This window comes from Arachis hypogaea, chromosome 6 (genome assembly GCF_003086295.3).
Source record: "Arachis hypogaea cultivar Tifrunner chromosome 6, arahy.Tifrunner.gnm2.J5K5, whole genome shotgun sequence".
Taxonomy (NCBI): domain Eukaryota; kingdom Viridiplantae; phylum Streptophyta; class Magnoliopsida; order Fabales; family Fabaceae; genus Arachis; species Arachis hypogaea.
Window position 1 is genome coordinate 112468907 of NC_092041.1, and position 19881 is coordinate 112488787.

The window sequence follows — 19881 nt, forward strand, 5'->3', positions numbered from 1 at the left end:
AAGTTCAGATTAAACAAAGCATCATTCAAACACTCTTGATCCAAAGATTGAGTGGCTAAACTATAAGAAAGAAAGAAAGAAAATAGATAGGCCCATATCCAAACACAAGTCCAAACGGTGATCCACACCTAAATTCATTCACTTTATTTAGTTTCTAACTAAGTGATTCAGTTTTCATTTTATTTGAACCATTTCACTTCATATCACCGAAATCAAATTCTTTCTTCTCTCTCTTCTCTTTTTTTTTTTTAATATCACATCACGTGAACTCTCTAAAACAAGAAGAAAGAAAAAGGAAACTCTGAAACTAAGAGCACAAATGGAGAACAAAAATAAGCTTTCAATTTCAAGCAAGAAGAGAAGATCAAAGGGGTTATATATGACAAAAAGGCAAAATCAAATCAAAAGGACAAATCACAAAAAATATTTTCACAATTGTGTTTCATCAAGAAGTGTTGAAGAAATCCTCTGTGTTACAAGCACCGATTTGGAAAATGAAGAAAGTGAAGATAAATGGTGCTCTGCTGTGAATCAAAGCTAAGAAAAATGACTTGGAGCCAAAATAAGAATGCTCGACTCAGATTCAAGAGGCAAGATGAAAAATGTTGAAAGAGAATATTGAAGGTATGGTTGCATGTTTGAGTCGGTCACTGCTTCTACACGCTCTCTCTCTCCTCTATCACGCTGTTGTTGTGTCTGATTTTTTGAAGAAGAAGACCAACAAGTGCTGAAGCAAGGTTTCAAGCGCCGGAAACTTCACTCCTCTATTAAAGGGGTGAATGGTCAAAGATTGGAGAAAGGAGTGAGAGCACAACGTTTGGGTTTTTATAGCTTATTGAACTGTTTATTCTTCTCCTTCATGGTTTTCATTGAAAATATTATTTTTTCAATCTAGTCTTTCTGTGGTTCAATGGTAAAAGACAAAATAATGAAGTTTGTAAGTAAAAGTCATTGAGTGGAAAAAGACAGAGAGTTAGACTTGGAAAAAAAGTCCAAATTTATTTCAAAAAGTTTTTATAAGTGTTTCTGTTTTGTGTCATGATCTTGAGAGGATTTTCTTACAAGTTGGGTTAGCACTTTGTTGTGTAAAAGTTAGGATGAGTTCCTAGTCAAGTCTAGTTTGGATTAAAAACTGAATTTGTCCCAGATAGGATTAGTTAGAATTCTAGTTAAGGAGAATTGATATATGACTATATTACATTGAGTAGTTGAATCAAAATACATTTGTATGTCATTATCTTTTCTCTTCGATTTTGCATTATAAGAGACAAAACTAAAGTATCTCCTAATTTTATTATCTAGTAACACTTCTGTATAACACACCTTTTACATAACTCTATTTTGTTTTCTACTGCGTCAAAAGACAAAATCATAATTTTATTATTTTCTACTCAAAGTATTTAACAAAGCTAAAGATTGAAATCAAAATACAAAAGAAGTTAAGATTCAACCCTTCCTTTGTCAGTGATAGGTATGAGTAGCCATATGATATTAAGAAAGTACATTAAAACCACGCAGCTAAGTAAAAAGGGTTTAGTGAATCCCGTGGGCAATATCAATCCAATAGACACGACATAACATGCCAAGAAATTTGCCGTGGGAAACATCAACAGCATGCCAAGAAATTTGCCGATGATCCCATCTGGCATTACAAAAAAGATCATTATATTTAAAAAGAAAAGGATCCCAGTGTTGATTACTAATATAAAAATGAAATGAAAGGGTTCCATGCTTACTTCCCCGGCTATCCTTGGCACAGTAGCGGTGTTTGTAGAATTGAGAGAAAATGATGTAGTAGAGTTGAGATTATTGTCACGCTGACCACCTGGTGGACTCAGTGCTGCCTGATAGACGCTGGTTATAATAAGAGCAGTAACTACCAGGTATGCCTCACGTTGTTGTGAAGACACGTTATTTCTAATGCGACGAATAACTACTTCTAGTTTCCTTAACTTGGGATGACCGCCATGATTAGTTGCTGCCCCACGTTTTGCTTTAGCTCCCTCTAGTATTCTTTCAATCTCTGGATAAGAATGAGCTAGGTCTAATGCTGTTTGGTTCCAAGAATTCTTTGCATTTTTCTCCATCTTTTTACTTCCAATCAATAACATAACAGCCTGGGTATTAGAGGTCCAATAAACAACACACTTATTTCACTATTTAAATACTTTTAATTCAATACTTTATTGCTATATATATACACCGTGCATGCACAGCTAATTCTGAAAGATTTATTAGCGCCTCTAAACTCTAAAGACCAGGTATAGGAAAATTATACTTGTCAATAAAGTTTGTAGTAACTTAAATACACAGTTGTGCGTATATAATTATAGGATTTGGATCCTCTAAAGTTTGAATTTTACTTTAGAAAGTAAAGTGTGATCTCTCACTATTGATTTCATAGGTGGGACCAATAATAAATATGAAAGAGAAACTATTCAAAGGTAGAAGATCACACTTTACTCTTTAAAGTGAAATTCAAACTTTAGAGGATCCAAATCCATAATTATAAAGGTCAGCTAATAACCCAAAGTTTTTAATTTTTTTTTCCTTACAAATTTGCTGTATAGTTATCTATCATTTGACTAAAAAGTAAATTAAGAGTATTAGTAAAGGAAGTAAATTAAACAAAGAAAATTTTAGTTTTTTCAATACATTAAATACATAAAAACTTACAAAATCAATATTTACTTTATATTTATAATATTTTATTAGTACTCTTAATTAGTGTTATTATGACACCTAGCTATTAATCATATATGAATCAGTTTGTAATTATAGATAAAAACAAACAAACAATGCCAGATAATTAATAAAATTTATTATTTTTAAATAATACTTATCAACGTTTTAGACCTAAATATTAAATTTTAAATTAACTATAAATCCTAGTAGCATCAAAATAAAACATTGACTATAAAATATGTTGGTCCTCGTACAGTCGTACATCTCTCAAAATAATTTTTTTATAAACACAGTAGTCGACTCAAGACGTTATTGTTTAGCTTAGGTGGTATATATGTATAAAAATGGGAGTTACTTAAATAAAGATATTTTGTATAAAAATATAATATATTTATTTAGTTATATTTTAAATAAAAATAACACTTATAATATATTACAATTTAACTCTTTAATCCATTATTTAAGGGCTAAAAAAAATTTTCACATAAAAACAATTATAAAATTTTCATTGGAATATTTACCAAAAATATTACTCTATGCAAGCATATATACCTGTGTATTGCCGTAGAGTGCTGCAAGGTGCAAAATGTTGTTGCCGTCTACAGTCGTCCTGTTCAGGATGGAGCGTTCTAAATCGTCTGCACCGGTGAAGATGTTTCCTTTGAGCCAGTCAACCATTTCTCGAAGGGCACTCAGGTTTCCACACCTCACGGCAATGTGGAGTGCAGTTTCCTTTCTTACATTCACATCCTTGATAGAATCCGGGCATATATCAAGGAAATGAATTAGAAGCCTGATGTTTTCCTCAGAACCAGATTGGCACAGAAGATGCAAAGGAGTGAGGCGTTCCTTCCCTTCGACTCTGACAAGGTCTTTATTAATTTCTACAAGGCGATCAACCAGACTGTAATGATTGTTATGCAAAGCAACGTGGATGGGGCTCAATCCTTGCGGATTCAGCTTGAAACCAAATGAAGGTTTCAATCCCATAATCTCGATGGCAAACTCCATGTGCCCGGCAGAAGCAGCAATATGCAAGGGAGTGTTCACAAATGGAATTGCATCCACTTCCTCCAGAATGTTTAGATTCTGTTGGATTGCTCGGTAGAGCATGTTTATATTTCCAGAAGTTGCAGCACGTACCAGCACCAGCATTGCATTGACTACTTGCAGATTGTTTGGATTATGTTGAATTGTTCGGTAGAACATGTTTATATCTTTACAAGTTGCAGCTTGTTCCAGCATTGCATCGACTTCCTCCAGAATGCTTGGATTCTGCTGAATCGCTCGGTAGAGCATGTTCATATTTGTTGAAGTTACAGCTTGTTTCAACATTACATTGACTTCCTCCTGAATGCTTCGATCCTGTTCAATTGCTTGGGAGAGCATGCTTATATTTCCAAAAGTTGCAATCCCCCTCATTGCAATGACTACCTCCAGAATGTATGGATTCTGTTGAATTGCTTGGTAAAACATATTTGTGTTTTCAGAAGTTGTAGCCAGTTCACACATTGCATCGACTACATGCAAAATGCTTGGATTCTGTTGAATTGCTTGGTAGAGCAAGTTTATGTTTCTATAAGTTGCAACATGGTCCAGCAATTTGTTGACTTCCTCCAGAATGCTTGGATTCTGTTGAATTGCTGGGTAGAGCATGTTCATATTTCTTGAAGTTGTATCTTGTTGCAGCATTGCATTGATTTTCTCCAAAATGTTTGGATTCTGTTGAATTGCTAGGTAGAGCAAGTTTATATTTCTAAAACTTGCAGCTTGTTCCAGCATTGCGTTGATTTCCTCCAGAATGCTTGGATTTTGTTTAATTGCTGGGTGGAGCTTATTTCCAGAAATTGCAGCTTGTTCCAACATTGCATGGATTCCTTCCACAATGCTTGGATCTTGTTGAATTGCTTGGTAGAGCGTGGTTATATTTCTAGAAGTCGAGACTTGTCCCAAAGGGCCTACATTTGCCATTTTAGGACACCTTTGTTTTGTTTTCTAAATGAAAGACACTAAAATGATAACTTTGAAAGTGATGATATGTTCTAACTTGGAATTGCAGAACACAATTCTTCACTACTTAAATGCGTTTAAAAAGGTACGGTCAGTAAAAGAACAAGAAATTTCCATTTTACGTGTTAGGACATAATGAAGGAAATTGGATGGAAGAAACGTTAATCTTGACTACTTGACTTCGATTTTCCAACCCATTGACGCACGCAAATCGATGCATGCGAGCCTTCAAAGTGTCTTTTGGGTGCTAACAACATTTACTGATGATAGCAAATTTCTACTTGTTACAGGCTTTGGCAGGGAAAGCTATGAGTAGTTGAGTACACAGATTAATTGCTTTGGTTGAAAAGTTTGTAATATATCATAGATGCCTTTGAAAGTTACATGACATGTCGTTTTATGGGCATCTGATGTTTTTGTCCTCCTCTGAAAAGTGAAAACACACTAAGGTAGGGTTTGGAAATGAAGTAATGAAATGAATTTTCTTTCCATTTTCTCGCCTTACTTGGAGAGAAAAGATTTTGATGGGTCCCCGTCACTGTTTGTTACTGTTGTTATTTTCCTTTTATATTTTCTTTCATTCCCAAACAAGTGAAATTGAACAATTCCTTCCTTTTTCTTTCCGTTCGTTTTCAATTCCCCCCTACTTCCCCTAAACAAACACAGCATAAATGACCACATGTTCGAAAGTTTCCAAAACGCGTGACCGTACATATGCATGGGAATCTATGCTGTAATTCACCCAAGTTATGTGGTGTATGGAAGCAAATTATCCTAGTTTATACCGTTAATAAAAATGTACAATATAAGAGTTTGTTAACTTGTATTTTAAGGGTATAAGTTAAACAATATCATAAAAAAATATTTTACAAAAATTATTATAAAAATTATTTTTTTTTATATTTTTAATATATTGAATATATTAAAATACTAAAAAAATTTTATTATTATATTTTTAAAATGCATCCATAAAACACAAGTTAGTTAAATATTAAAATTATTTATTCGTATAAAATATATATTGAGATACAAAATATACATTAAAAATAAGTTAAATTATATATAAATATATTGTGTCTGATTTTAGTGTATAAATATTACTTTTGTTTATAAAAATAATTGTAAAAGATTATAAAAGATAAATGAGTCTTTAGTTTCAATACTTTAAAAATATATTAAAGATAACTAAAACCATTATATTTTTAAAAGTATTAAACAACTTTTGTATTTAATAAGGAAAAGTATGAGGAGCCAATGGAATATTTATACAATGTGTACAATGGAAGTTTAGAGAGTATTAGAGATATAATCATTAATGTTACCTTTTTCCATCAGCTGAAGCTTTTAGGATGAGTGGTATCATGCATGGTATTAGAGCGCTAGATTCGAAAGGTCAAGAGTTCGAGTCTTGGTGAACCCCAAAATTCGGATGGTTATCCTAGATAGTATGGGAGATGTTCATTTTGTAATTCAATAGCCCATTCTACACATTGTACAAATAGTTCATTGTCTCCCTAGCGGGATCCATTTAATAAATAATTTGTTTATTTGGTTCGAATTTTCGTAAAAATATTTAGATAAATATTTAAAAAATACATACAAAAATCAAATTAAAAGTTGATCTCTAGACTTGTTCTAATTTTTTATTAAAAAAATTACTTATAAATTTATCAAATTTTAATAATAAAAATATATTTTTTTAATTATTTTTAAAAAAGATAAATTAAAATCTAATTTTAAATTTTTTTTAGAATACATATTTCATAGTTAGTTATTTTTCACATTTTTAAATTAAATATTTTAAATACTTATTTGTAATTCATATATTTTGAGATTATTATCATGTAATTAATCATATATAAATTTACAAATTTCCATTTTTCACTAGTTATTATTATTTTGTACATAGAAAAATTATAAGTACTGTATATTCTTATTAATAAATTATATAAAATCATTTGCAATTTTTAAGCGTATTTAAAATTAGAACTGTACATAGATCAGATAATATCTGCAGATTCGTGGTATTTATGCGCATCTAATCCACAGTCTAATAAAATCGGATATTAGATATTGCATTTATATCCGCGTATTCGATCCGCAGATTTACGGATCCGCACATTTAATAAATAAATAAATAATTAAATAATATAAATACTGAAGTTAAAAGATGCAATCATATTTTTCAACCCATTAACCCTAGACAAACAATGGTATTCTCATCTCTCACACTCAGTCTAAGACTCCCCTACCCCTCAGCCCTCTCATCTTCTCTCAAGCTCACTTCTGATCTCATCCATTACTGCAACACCGTCGTTTGCCTTTGTTACTGGTGTTTTGTTCGTCGTCCCGTCTCCTTCGTCGTCTCCTCATACCATGCTACTTCCTCTCGACCTCTCCATCGTCGCTCGCTGTGTCCTCCATCGACGTGTTCGTCGTCTCCTTCATCGTCTCTATCGTCTCCATAATATAATTTTACTTTAACAATTTTACAAAAATTAGTTATTTTTAATTGTTCTGACTTTTGAAAATTGAGATGCTGTTATGGTTTAAGCTTTTTCCAAACAAAAAATAGATATCAGTAGTTTAAAGTTTTAGTTCTTAATCTATATGTTTTAATTAATAATAGTTTAGGAATTAGAAGTAACTAGATTTAGAAAGGTGGAAAATAGGGTTTATTGACATTTTTTTACAGAAACAAGGGCGTTCATTACAAGAAATTAACGAAATAGCGATCAATTTAGTGATTGATTCTGGTGGTCGCTAAAACTTTAGTCGCTAACCATTAGCGATAGATTTTTGAACAAGGCCACCAAACCTTCATAAAAGAGTATCGGTTGCTAAACCGGTCGGTAACATAATCGGTTGCTAAATGGTGACTAAAATTTCCGTCGCTAAATCAGTCGCTGAGTAAATCGGTCGCTAAATGGCGACCAACTTTTCGATCGCTAAATCGGTTGCCAACGCCTGATTTGAAAATCTAAAATCGATCGCTAAATCCTGAACTAAAAATCTAAATTGGTCACTAAATCGGTTGTCGTTCCTAATTTTATAATTATAGATTTTTACTAATTTCACATTTACGACTATTAAAACTTAATTTTTATAAATAATTATATTTTCACAAAATATAAAAAGAATCAAGCATAGATTAATTTTTCAAATAAATACCAAAACATTCACAATGTCTACATAGAAATATAGAATTTAAAATAATATTAAAAATTCCTAAATACATCATATTTATGATCCACAATTTAGACTAAATAAAACATGGTAAAAATAATTCATGAACATAATTATGCTCTATTCAATATCTACTTAGACCAAGCAACTGTATCTATCTTAACTTATACACTCTGGTATAACTCTCAAGGGCATCACGTCAAAAATTGGTATGCTTTTTCGCTTTCCTCCCTCATTCTCTCTAATGAATCAACAACTGCAAGAAGGAAATATTCAAAATAAAGTTAATATAATTCGACTGAAATCAACAACAAATTCAGCATACAACATTTTCACACATGGAAAATCTTAGCTAGCATGAAAATCTCTTAGCAAAGGAAATAGATTCTTATACCTTTTTGTAAATTCAATAGTTAAACCCAGGAGAGGAAGAATTAGTACTTTTTCATAGAATATATCATCTTTCTGAAACTCACTTAACTAAACATAAGACAATATTCAAATGCAAATGGATTTATAAGTATACAAAAAACTATTATTAAATAATAAAAAAATTAAAAATGCAATAAGGAGAATAAATTTTTACCTCTTGAGTCCAAGTTACAATGTGACCCTTCTTAGATAATTTTCTTGCAAATATTTTATCTTACAATGGCTACTGGAACACTCTGCTAATTGCATTCTTCATCTTCTTCTTCCCTATACCATGTATCTTCTGTATGTGGTAGAGTTTCATGCAGAACATCTCAGCCTCGGTTCATCTTTCAATTTTAGCATCTTCACCCAATAAAATAATATTTCAAATTAAAAATTCTAGTGTCATAGTTTGCCTCAGAGCTAAAAGATTTCTCTTTTTTCTCTTGCTCTTCTTTTTTATTTGATTTTTTTCATATATTTAATTTTGATTTTTCTTAACAGGACACTTTGCCAAGGCAACTTTTTTTCTAAAATAATATATTTATGGGTTTTCAGATTTCATTCATGCTTCTTGTTTGCTTCAGTTGGTGGTTGATGTTAATTCTCGCTTGTTTTTTATAATATTAATAAGCATATATATTGAAGATGAGAATTTTACAATTCACTGAATTCATACTTTCCACACTAATATATAGTGATTGGACTTAAATTAAAAATATTCTAAAAAACACTAACCCTATGGATAAATGTATTCAATCACAATTACTCTTAACCTTAATTTTCTTTTTCACTTTTATACAGTGCAGAAATGGCCTATGAAATTGCAAATGCTGCTCCTTAATTGGCATGTCACTATGAAGCCTGGGTGAAGCCCACTTCACTCGGTACTACTCCAATAAAAGATAGGTAAAATAATAAAAGGCAAAAAGAGAAAATAAAATTAAGTACATGTCATTCTTTTGATGAATAATAACCTATTAGGTTAAACAATATAACAATATATATTAACATAATAGTAAAACTAATATATATTAAACTAATATTAATACCATGAAATGAAGAATACAACTCTATCAAATTTTTTTTTACCTGTTTTGATATCTCAAGTGCTATCAACTCTGCAATACCAGTTCCAGCCTTCATCAAACAAAAGATTAAAATAAGAAAGGATCATTGATATCATTTCATTTTATTTTATAGACATTGTATATTCATGCATTCTCATAAAGTTATATATTCTAAGATAAAATGAATAGAACCTCAAGGGAAGGTATAAAAGGTTTTTACAGTGATAATAATAATACATACTAAATCTTTTTTTTTTCCTTTTCTAAAATAGTAACATGACTTTGTGAAAGATAAAAATAATGAAACAAAATTTTCCAAGACGCTAACCTCTTCAGCACCCAAAAGTAAGAAGGTATGGTCAGCTAAAGTTCTCCTAACTAATTTTAAGGAAGCAAGCAATCCTACTAATACCACAGATTTTGTACCCTGGAAATAAACCAAAGAATATTGGTCATTAAGTAACCTTAAATTAAAATAAGCCACTGCATTAACATTTGCTACCCGAATATCATCATTGAAAACAAGATGAGATAAACTGTATTTTGCAAGCAAATCGAACGCATTATGATTCGCGAAGTCTTCAAACTGAAGAAGAACGAGGAAAATTAGGAAAACATTTGAAAAGAATCCAGAGATTGGAGTGTTGAATCTGATATACCAATAGTCATTGAACTTTTCGACCGAAGATTTAAGAACTGGAATGCAAATCATACAATGCTTGATTTAATTCTAAGATCTAAAATGTTTTTCAGAGGCCAATGTCTTAATTAATAGATTTAAACCCTAAATTATGAATTCAGTGAGAAGAAATTTATCCAATCGTGAAAATACAGGGTTGATGTTTAGACATTAGAGTAGCGAAATCGAAACCCTAAAATACTGATGACAAGAATAAAAATCAAATACCTTATCAGAAGTGTTTTTTGTCCATCTCTACCTTTTCCTTCTCAACTTGCTGCTTCTGTTTCTCCAACCTCTTTCTCTCCTTTTTCTGCACAAAAAAAAAATCATTGGAATCAGGCTTTGAAAAAGGAGAAGGAAAAAGAGAAAGGGAAAGGGAGAGATACCTTGATGTAGACGTTCTCTTTGGCGTGTTCCTCTTCGCTGAGAACCCTACCTTTGTCGTTGTAGAAGAAAGAGAAAGCATCACGAGATGTTGAATCTAGAAGACAACGGCGATGGCGCCAAAGCTGGAAAAGACAACAATGACGACTGCGAGTCTAGAAGACGATGGCGACGACATCAAGATTAGAAAAGACAACGACTGTTTGAGGGGGAGAAGTGTAGCTCAGTAACTGTTTGAAAATGTGAGAATGGTGACTGGTGAGGGTGAGTTAGGGTTAGTGAGGGTAGAGTAATTCAGTAAATATTTTAAATTAGCGACCGATTTAGCGACTGATTAGTTATAACTTTATTATACCGCGGTCGCTAAATCGGTCGCTATCTTAATTATTAGCAATCGACCACCAGCTTAGCGATCGAGTTAGCGACCAATCTTTTTCAACTTATTTTTCTATAAGTTGCAAAATTGGTCACTAAATTAAAAAATAGCAATCAATTTTGTGACCAACAATCCCAAGCATTACTTCCTCATTTCAGTTGCTAATTTGGTCACTAAGTTAAAAAATAGCAATCGATTTTAGCGACCAACTTTATGTTACTTGTATAAAAACCTTATCGGTCGCTAAATTGGTCATTATTAGTGACCAATTTCTTTGGTCACTAAAATTGATCGCTGATTGTAATTTAGCGACCGATTTAGCGACCATCATTTTTCCGGTCCTTGAAATTCTATATTGGTCGCTAAATCAATCGCTTTTAGCAACCAATATTTTCAGTCACTAAAATCGGTCGCTATTCTAAAACTTTCTTGTAGTGGTTTAAATAATTTCTGATGCGCGGATATATCCGATATCAGATCAGACCTCAAAAAATGCGGATATAGTATCCGCATAATTAGTGCACAGTTGAAGAATACCAAAAAGAACGCCCAATCGATATCTTAGTATCTCAAGAACATAAAAAAACTGGTAGATTCTCTCATCTCACTTGGTTATGATATAAATACAGAAACACACGTTGAAGCAATATGTGATGGTCTATCAGAAGATTATTCAAGCTGCATTTCTCTAGTACAAGCGAAGACAGATCTCTTCATGAAAAAACTATTGAAAAGTTTAAATAACTATGCTTAGGTATAGCACAGGCTCAGCTTGTTCAATCTCAATTTTCCAATTTAAGATTCTCTGGAAAATGCTTCAATGGTCGAAGAGTAGAGGAGGAAGAAATTTCTGGCAAGCAAGTAATCGCCTTCACTGTCAAGTGTACAGTAGACCTGGTCATTCTGCACTTACATTCTTCTATCGTTTTGATCAGGCTTATTATGGAAATCAATCTTCATCATTCAATACTAACATTGGAAATTAACCTCTACTCCCATTTACTGCATTCCATTATCCACAGTCTTGTTTGACATCTGCTTTAACATCTTCAATTGTTGATAGTATATGGTATCCAGATTCGAATGCTAGTCATCACTTGACTCATAATTCTCAAAATTTCATCTCATCTGTTGATTATACTGGTCCTGACCAATTATTCATTGCAAATGGTTTTGATATATCTATTTCTCAATATCAAAATTCTGTCTTACATTACTCCAATTCAAAAAGAGTTTTTCTTCTTAAAAAACTATTACATATACCTGAGATTGTTAAAAATTTATTAAGTGTTTCTAAATTTTGTTTGGATAATAATATTTTTTTTTTTGAATTTTATCCTTTTTATTATTGTGTGAAATCATAGGCCAACAAGGACATTCTTCTTCAAGAAACTCTTAAGAATGGATTATATGCTTTTGAAAATTTGTGTGTTCCTCAATCTTTTAGATCAAAATCATGTTGTTTAGTCTTTTTTTTAGCAACTTGTAAATAAAATCTTGCTTTTTGGCATAGAAGACTTGGACACCCTTCCTCTTCTATTGTTAAAATTGTCCTAAAACAATGTAACATTCCTATTAATAATAATGAGAAATCTAAATCTTTTGTTTGTGATAACTATTGTATGGCTAAAATGCATATTCTACCTTTTTCTCATTTTAAAACTACATATAATTCTCCTTTACAACTTGTTTTTATTGACATATGGGGTTCAGCTCCTAGTAAATTTAGATTCTGGTTTTAGATATTATATAAGCTTTGCTGATGCCTATAATAAATATACTTGTATAGTTGTATGTATTTACTTCAAACTGAATCTCAAGTATTTAAAAATTCTAAACAGTTTAAAATCTAATGGAGAAGCAAACTGGTTTTCTTTTAAAACAAGTTCAAAAAGACAATGAAAAAAAAATTTGTCATCTAATTTCAACAACAAAAAGTTGTTAAAAAGAAGCATAGGCACTTAGTTGCAGAAATTATTTTTGTTATGAAAAAGGTGTTGGTGTTTTTGCAGGTTATGGGGGAGTGGGGTGATTTACCGGGCGATGGAGGGAGCCGAGCACCACTGGGGGGGGGGTGGAGGACGTGGCGTCGCGGAGTTCCAATGCTCTGCACCACGGGGGCGTGTTGACTGCTGCCATGCAGGGAACAGTCTTTGTCCCCAGTAAACAGCAAGCAAGCTCTTTATAAAGAGCCTCACAGCCTTTCCCTGGTCATTTATACAAGCAGTAGTAGTGTGTTGTGATAGGGAGAGTAGAGGTGTTAGGGAGAGTAGAAGAAAGAAGTGTAAAACACCAGAGTGATTTCCGGATCCACAAAGAGGGGAAGGAGGTTGCCGTAGAAAAAAGAGAAAGATTGGGAAATAGGAGAAAAAAAAATAGTTTGTATTTATTTTAAAAAATGGTTCGTAATTATTGTACTCCAGATGAACATATTATAAATTATTTAGATCATCCAATTTATGTAAGTTGGTAATTTATATTTTTATTGTGTGTTAAATTTCTGTTATTTTTTTGTTATTTAACATATTAAAATTATTTTTTTTTTTACCAAAGATAGGAGACTCAAACTCGCAACCTCTTAATTGAGTATGGAGAGACTATGCCATTTGAGCTATTACTCATTAGCAAAAATTTGGAAAGATAGGAGACTCGAACCCGCGACCTCTTAATTGAGTATGGGGAGTCTATGCCATTTGAGCTATAACTCATTGGCAAAAAATTTGGAAAGATAAGAGACTCGAACCCGCAACCTCTTAATTGAGTATGGGGAGTCTATGTCATTTGAGCTATTACTCATTGGCTCAAAAATTTGGAAGATAGGAGATTCAAACTCACAACCTCTTAATTGAGTATGGGGAGTCTATGCTATTTAAGCTATTACTCATTGACTATTAAAATTATTTTTCTGTTAATTTTAGATTAATGTTATGTTATAAAAATACTATAATAAAATGTATATTATATGATATAATAAAAATTCTATAATAAAATACATTTTTTCTACCATAAAATATAAAAATAATATAGTAAAATAAATATATAATCTGTAAATAAATTAGTACGTTGCATAATATTCAAAATTTTAATAAATAAATGTTAGAATAATAAATAAATAAATAAATATTAGATATGCATTGTTATTAAATATTAGAAAAATATATTTTTTACGCACGAAGAAAAAAATATCGCCTGGGTTACGCGGAAATTATTTTTTTGGACCTTTGGTCATCTGGACAGTGGAACCTTGAGAATATCTATTCTCATCTGAATCAGTCTCTGCAGAGCAACATTAACTCTTACAACCCAGATGTTCAAGCTGGTTCAGAGGTCGGTTGGTGTTGGACTGGTGCGGCCTCAAAGGTTTATGATGCTCATAGTGGTTATTTGTGGCTCAGTAAGAAGATGTTTAGTTGGGAGGATAGGGGTAATTGGCTTTGGCTTTGGCGTCAACATGTTCCAGAAAAGCACAAATTTTTGGCCTGGCTATGTCTTCGGGAGGCTCTTCCTACTGCTGCATTTCGTTTTAGGAGGGGCATTTCGCACACGGATAGCTGTCCACGATGTTTCTCAGGTCAGGAATCGGTTTTACATTGTATTCGGGATTGTCCAAAAGCCCAACTTGTTTGGCAAGCTTTAGGGATCTCCGATCAACCAGTGAATTTGATGAGTTGGTTCTTATATAATAGCAAACAGCGCCCTTTTAGATTCTTTTCTGGTCTCTGGTGGATTTGGTGTTCGAGAAATAATGAGATCTTTCATCCTCACGAGCATTGGACCACAGACAAGGTGATTGGCATGGCTTTGTCCTTAGAAAAGGAGCTCCGAAATATTTTTGAGTTGCAACGACTATCTATCCCCTCAACCATTAGTGGCTCTTGGATTCCCCCCTCAGTGGGTACCTTTAAGATTAATTGTGATGCTAGCTATCCTGGCAGTGGTGCTCGAGTTAGTTTTGCTTGTGTTAGCAGAGATTGGAAAGGAAGGTGGCAACGAGGCTATCTGGGAACAATTGAGAGTCGTAGCATTTTGCAAGGAGAGTTGTTTGCTATTTAGAGAGGCTTTCTTTTAGCATGGGACTCGGGACAAAGAGACATTATTTTTGTTTAAAAATATAATAATAATAATAATAATAATAATAATAATAACAATATATATATATATATATATATATATATATATATATATATATATATCTATTTAAACGGTTTGTATATTAATAAATATAAGCATAAACTTTTTAAATAGTAAATATTACCACGTTAATGATTTTAATAAATAAAATATTAAAATAAATAAATATGTTAATATTTGTTTATTAATAAATTTATATTTATGATTTATCTAACAAATATATTTTTGTTAATGCAGCCTAACAGGAATTTGTTGATGCGTAAACTGGATCCGCCACAGACGTGAAATCCGATGGTGAAAAACTATTTACGCGCCACGGGATTCTACCACGTATCGAGGATTTGGGTGATAAAAGGATTTCACCCTTTATTAGCTGCTCTGGTTGAAAGGTGGAGGCTGGAGACTCACACTTTTGTGTTGCCGGTGGGTGAGATTACAGTGACATTAGAAGATGTCGCACATATATTTGGCTTACCTATCGATGGAAAACCTGTAAGTGGATGGACTGACAGTAGTAGTGACTTCGTTCAAAGTCAGAGCATGGCAGTATTCGGACGTGAACCAGTACTCAGTAGTAATTCGAAATCCTATATAAAGCTTGGTTGGGTTCGACGTATCAGAGATGCGGAGCCGTTGGACACTGAAGAGTCCATAAGGAGATACGTCAGATGTCAGATTTTCTGTGTGTTAGGGTCGACCCTATTCACAGATAAGTCGACCGTATACGCCCACACGAAGTATCTACCGTTGTTTCGCGATTTCGAGCAGATCCATACTTATAGTTGGGGGTCAGCATGTCTTGCACATCTTTACAGAGCATTATGCCGTGCATCACGATATGATAGAAGGAGATGGATGGCCCTCTTAATCTGTTGTTTATTTGGGCACGGGAGCGAATGCCGTGTCTTGCACCGGTACCGAGACATACCCTTCCACCTGCTGAGATACCAGTTGCCATGAGGTAAATATTTATGGTTCTTGTCGGAGATTATATTTACTATGCATATTTCATTTACGGTTACTTATGTAAATTTTTTCAACGTATGATGTATCAGGTGGAGTCATTCGGAACGGACCACATCGTGGTTAGCAAAGACCATAGCGAATTTTAGGCATGATATAGACTACATGCAGGAGGTAAATATTTATGGTTCGTGTGATTCCTATTTCCAAACATTAATGTTAGGGTTATGACGTACGAATTATATGTGACAGTTTGAGTGGCGGCCGTACGAAGGAATGATCATACCCGGTGAGTTACATGGACATCTTGATGTGTGTGATACCGTTGCTCCGTTGTTGTCGTTCGAGTGTATCGAATGGCACCCTGCGGACCGAGTGATGCGTCAGAGACCATTCTGAAGCTCCATTAACGTCATGGTGCATGGAACCACAAACGAAAACGGATTTTGGCACACAAACCTCACTCCCTCATGAGTATTACGTATTATCTCACCGTCGCGATACACCACTAAATTTGCGGTACCCTCCATTACGCTTCAAACACACCCAAAGAACACTCATACACTCTTACTCAGAATGAAAATGAACCCTAGCACTGCCTTATATAGAGGAAAGCTTTCACCACGCTCCCCACGTGCTGATTGTCTCAGCCAATCATAGCTTGCCACGTGTCAAAACGCCCTCACGTGCTAACTCATCACGCCCCCACGTGATACATACACGTCAGCACACCCCCCACTTGCTGACTCCTCACGCCCCCCCCCCCCCCCCCCCCCGCTTGCTGAGTCAGCACGCCCCCATGTGCTGCTCAGCCAGCCAACCATCTTCAGCCACGTCATCACGCCCCCTGCGTGATTCTCTCTTCGTCCAACCACATGCTGCCACGTCATCTTCACACCCTCCACGTGTAGCAAGCACCACGTCCCCTGCGTATTGGTCTTGGACCACAGACATCCACCTAGACGTAAAACACATTTTTCCTCCAAAAACAGCCAAAACACCACCTTGCAAACCATATTCAAATTCTTAAGCCACTTAGTTGAAATGAATTGATCTTTTTTTATCACTGTCAAACTTTCTTTTTCTTTTTGAAAAGATGCCCTTTTAACCTCTGTCTTTTTGATAAATTAACTCCCTACCAAAATTTTAAACTACAAATTACCTTATGAGATGTTACATAAAGTGAAATCAAATTACAACATGCTCAAAGTCTTTAATTATGCATGCTATCCTTATCTTTGACCTTTCAACACTCATAAAATAAATTATAAGTCTCAACAATGGATTAGAGCCCTGTATAAATTAAATTAGTTCTCATCTTTCTTGATCTTGTTTCCTGGACAAGTTCTTCTTGATGTATCTATAAATACCTATTTAATTATAATACACAACTAATTCTCTTCAATACGAGTCTCATCTTCTTACTCTAATTATTACATATTACTACTGTATAATTCACACTCCGGCTCGACAAAGATTTGGTAGTGTTACATGATTAGGCTTAATTATTATTAGATAGTTGATTATTTATTAAGTCCATATAATAAACTTAGCCAAGTGACTGACAAGAAAAAAGTATAAATAAATAATTTTTAACTAGTCAACTTTAAATAATAGTCATTAATAATTTTTAATTTTATATTTTTTAAAATAAAATTTAAATAATTATTAATTAATGATAATTAATTAATATAGAGTGTAGTTCAAAAACACTTATTGACTTATTAGGCACAGGATTCGGTGGTCCAGGAACCTTTGGACCACTTAGTGGTCCAAATAAAAAACATGTTTTTGGAGTTTTTTATCAATTACTACGTAGTCTTTGAACTAATTTTAATTACAAATTAACCCCATATATTTTATTTAATTATAAAAATAATTTTTTATTTTATAAATTATTATTTTATCAATTATCTATTATATTTATTAACAATCAAATACAAAAATAACAACCAATTATATCCTCCATTCATCCTAATAATTCCAATTGATTAAAAAATTAACTTTGATCTCGTTACGTTCGTCCATGGCTTCCAAATCGTGTTTTCTTGAAATTCAATCGATTGGTTTTTCAAAACAATCGATTGAAAGTTGTAAGGTAGAATGGTAAAAAGCTTAAACCAATCGATTGTTTATACTTTCCAATCGAATGAATGTCTCAAAACAATCGATTGTTGTTGTTACTCAATCGATTGAATTTACAAAAACAACATGGATTTGCCAAATACAATCGATTGGAAAGTGATGACATTGAAGTTTTAGCCAAATTCAATCGATTGGTAATGTAATCCAATCGATTGGAAGGTGATGAAGTTGAATGTTTTGCCAATTTCAATCGATTGGTAATGGAATATCCATCTACTCAATCAATTGTTTTTTATTATACCAATAAGCTATTGAACCAACTTGGTTAAACTTGGTTACCAAAATAATTTCCTCATGTAGTATCACGAATTTAATTAATACTAGTAGAAATACATTTTCTTCGTCCAAACTAGACCAAACTACAGGATCAATGATTTAAATTAAGTGATAAAAATTGTTTTTATGTTAATACATTGATATTGGTGCAAGAAGATAATAAGATCCTGATTATGGTGATTGAAAAAAAAAATTGGATTAATGAGGATTTGTACAACCTATTTGTGATTTATGAAAGTAGAATAGAATAAATTGTGAAAAATCCTACAGAATTCTGAAAAATGAGAACATTACCAATTGATTGAGTAGATGGATATTCCATTACCAATCGATTGAATTTTAAGGAAACACGGTTTGGAAGCCATGGACGAACGTAACGAGATCAAAGTTAATTTTTTAATCAATTGGAATTATTAGGATGAATGGAGGATATAATTGGTTGTTATTTTTTTATTTGATTGTTAATAAATATAATAGATAATTGATAAAATAATAATTTATAAAATAAAAAACTATTTTTATAATTAAATAAAATATATGGGGTTGATTTGTAATTAAAATTAGTTCAAAGACTACGTAGCAATTGATAAAAAAAATTCTAAAAACATGTTTTCTACTTGGACCACTAAATGGTCCAAAGGTTCCTGGACCACCAAATCCTGAGCCGACTTATTATTGGTTAGATTCCTGTTAGTTACTTAACGGAATTGGGTTGACAATTGTTACTAAGTAGGATATGTTTGGCAAACTCAGTTGAAAGAGAAAAAGCACGTTTAGATGTTTTAAAAATTTTAATTTTTAGTTTGGCAAATTTTTTATTTATAAACGCAGAAGTGATTTTGCATTCAAAATCACGTTTACAATAAGCAACAATTTCAAACTTCTGTAATTTACCAATGAACTTTTAGCCATCAATACTCCATCTTTATTTATCTTTTACTAACTTTATCCTTTATGCATGTTATTGTATTATTTATGGAATTCTTATTATTTTTGTTTATATGAACTCTCTTTTTTAATTATTTATTATTTTTATTTTTATTCATTATTTATTTGATATTATACACTTTTATAATTATTATTTTTTTGTATATTTTTTATTGTCTTTTTATAATATAATTTATTAGTCTTATTACATAAAGTAAATTAAACAAAAAATTAATTGTGAATAATAATAATAATAATAATAATAATAATAATAATAATAATAATAATAATAATAAATTATAGTATACTAAAAAAGAGTACTAAAAATACTAAAAAAATACTATATAAAAAATATCATAAAATTTTTTTTGATTTATTTCAATCACTACCAAGATAAATATTTAATTTTTTATTTTTCTTAATACTCTCTAAAATTTATATTTTGTTAGTTTTAATTAAAAATATATTTTACCAATTTTTATATGTTATTTTTATTTTAGTATATAAACATTAATTTTATTTGAAATTAATTAATAAAATCTATTTAAATATCTAAATTAAAATGATAAGATAATATATAAAAATTATTTAAGTTGATGTCTATTTTAGTTATTTTTTATCTAAGAGTGATT

General features: G+C 32.1%; 2 protein-coding genes and 1 long non-coding RNA gene across 3 annotated transcripts; 1 reads left to right on the plus strand and 2 right to left on the minus strand.

Moving 5' to 3' along the window:
• Positions 1–1310: 1310 nt before the first annotated feature.
• Positions 1311–4722, minus strand: LOC112757831 (uncharacterized). The gene is made up of 2 exons (XM_025806383.3): positions 3238–4722; positions 1311–2117 (listed from the first exon to the last, which is right to left on the minus strand). The coding sequence occupies exons 1-2, from the start codon at positions 4654–4656 to the stop codon at positions 1440–1442; spliced, it is 2097 nt and encodes a 698-aa protein (XP_025662168.1). The 5' UTR covers positions 4657–4722; the 3' UTR covers positions 1311–1439.
• Positions 4723–7894: 3172 nt separating this feature from the next.
• On the minus strand, positions 7895–10676 carry LOC112755779 (uncharacterized). The gene is made up of 6 exons (XR_011862014.1): positions 10434–10676; positions 10273–10357; positions 9694–9792; positions 9388–9435; positions 8468–8658; positions 7895–8137 (listed from the first exon to the last, which is right to left on the minus strand). It is a non-coding gene; the product is annotated as an uncharacterized lncRNA (long non-coding RNA).
• A 4553-nt stretch (positions 10677–15229) lies between these two features.
• Positions 15230–16300, plus strand: LOC140173773 (serine/threonine-protein phosphatase 7 long form homolog). Its single transcript, XM_072198355.1, has 4 exons — positions 15230–15601; positions 15784–15899; positions 15994–16075; positions 16154–16300. Exons 1-4 carry the CDS (start codon positions 15230–15232, stop codon positions 16298–16300), a joined length of 717 nt encoding a protein of 238 aa, XP_072054456.1.
• The last annotated feature ends 3581 nt before the right edge of the window (positions 16301–19881 follow it).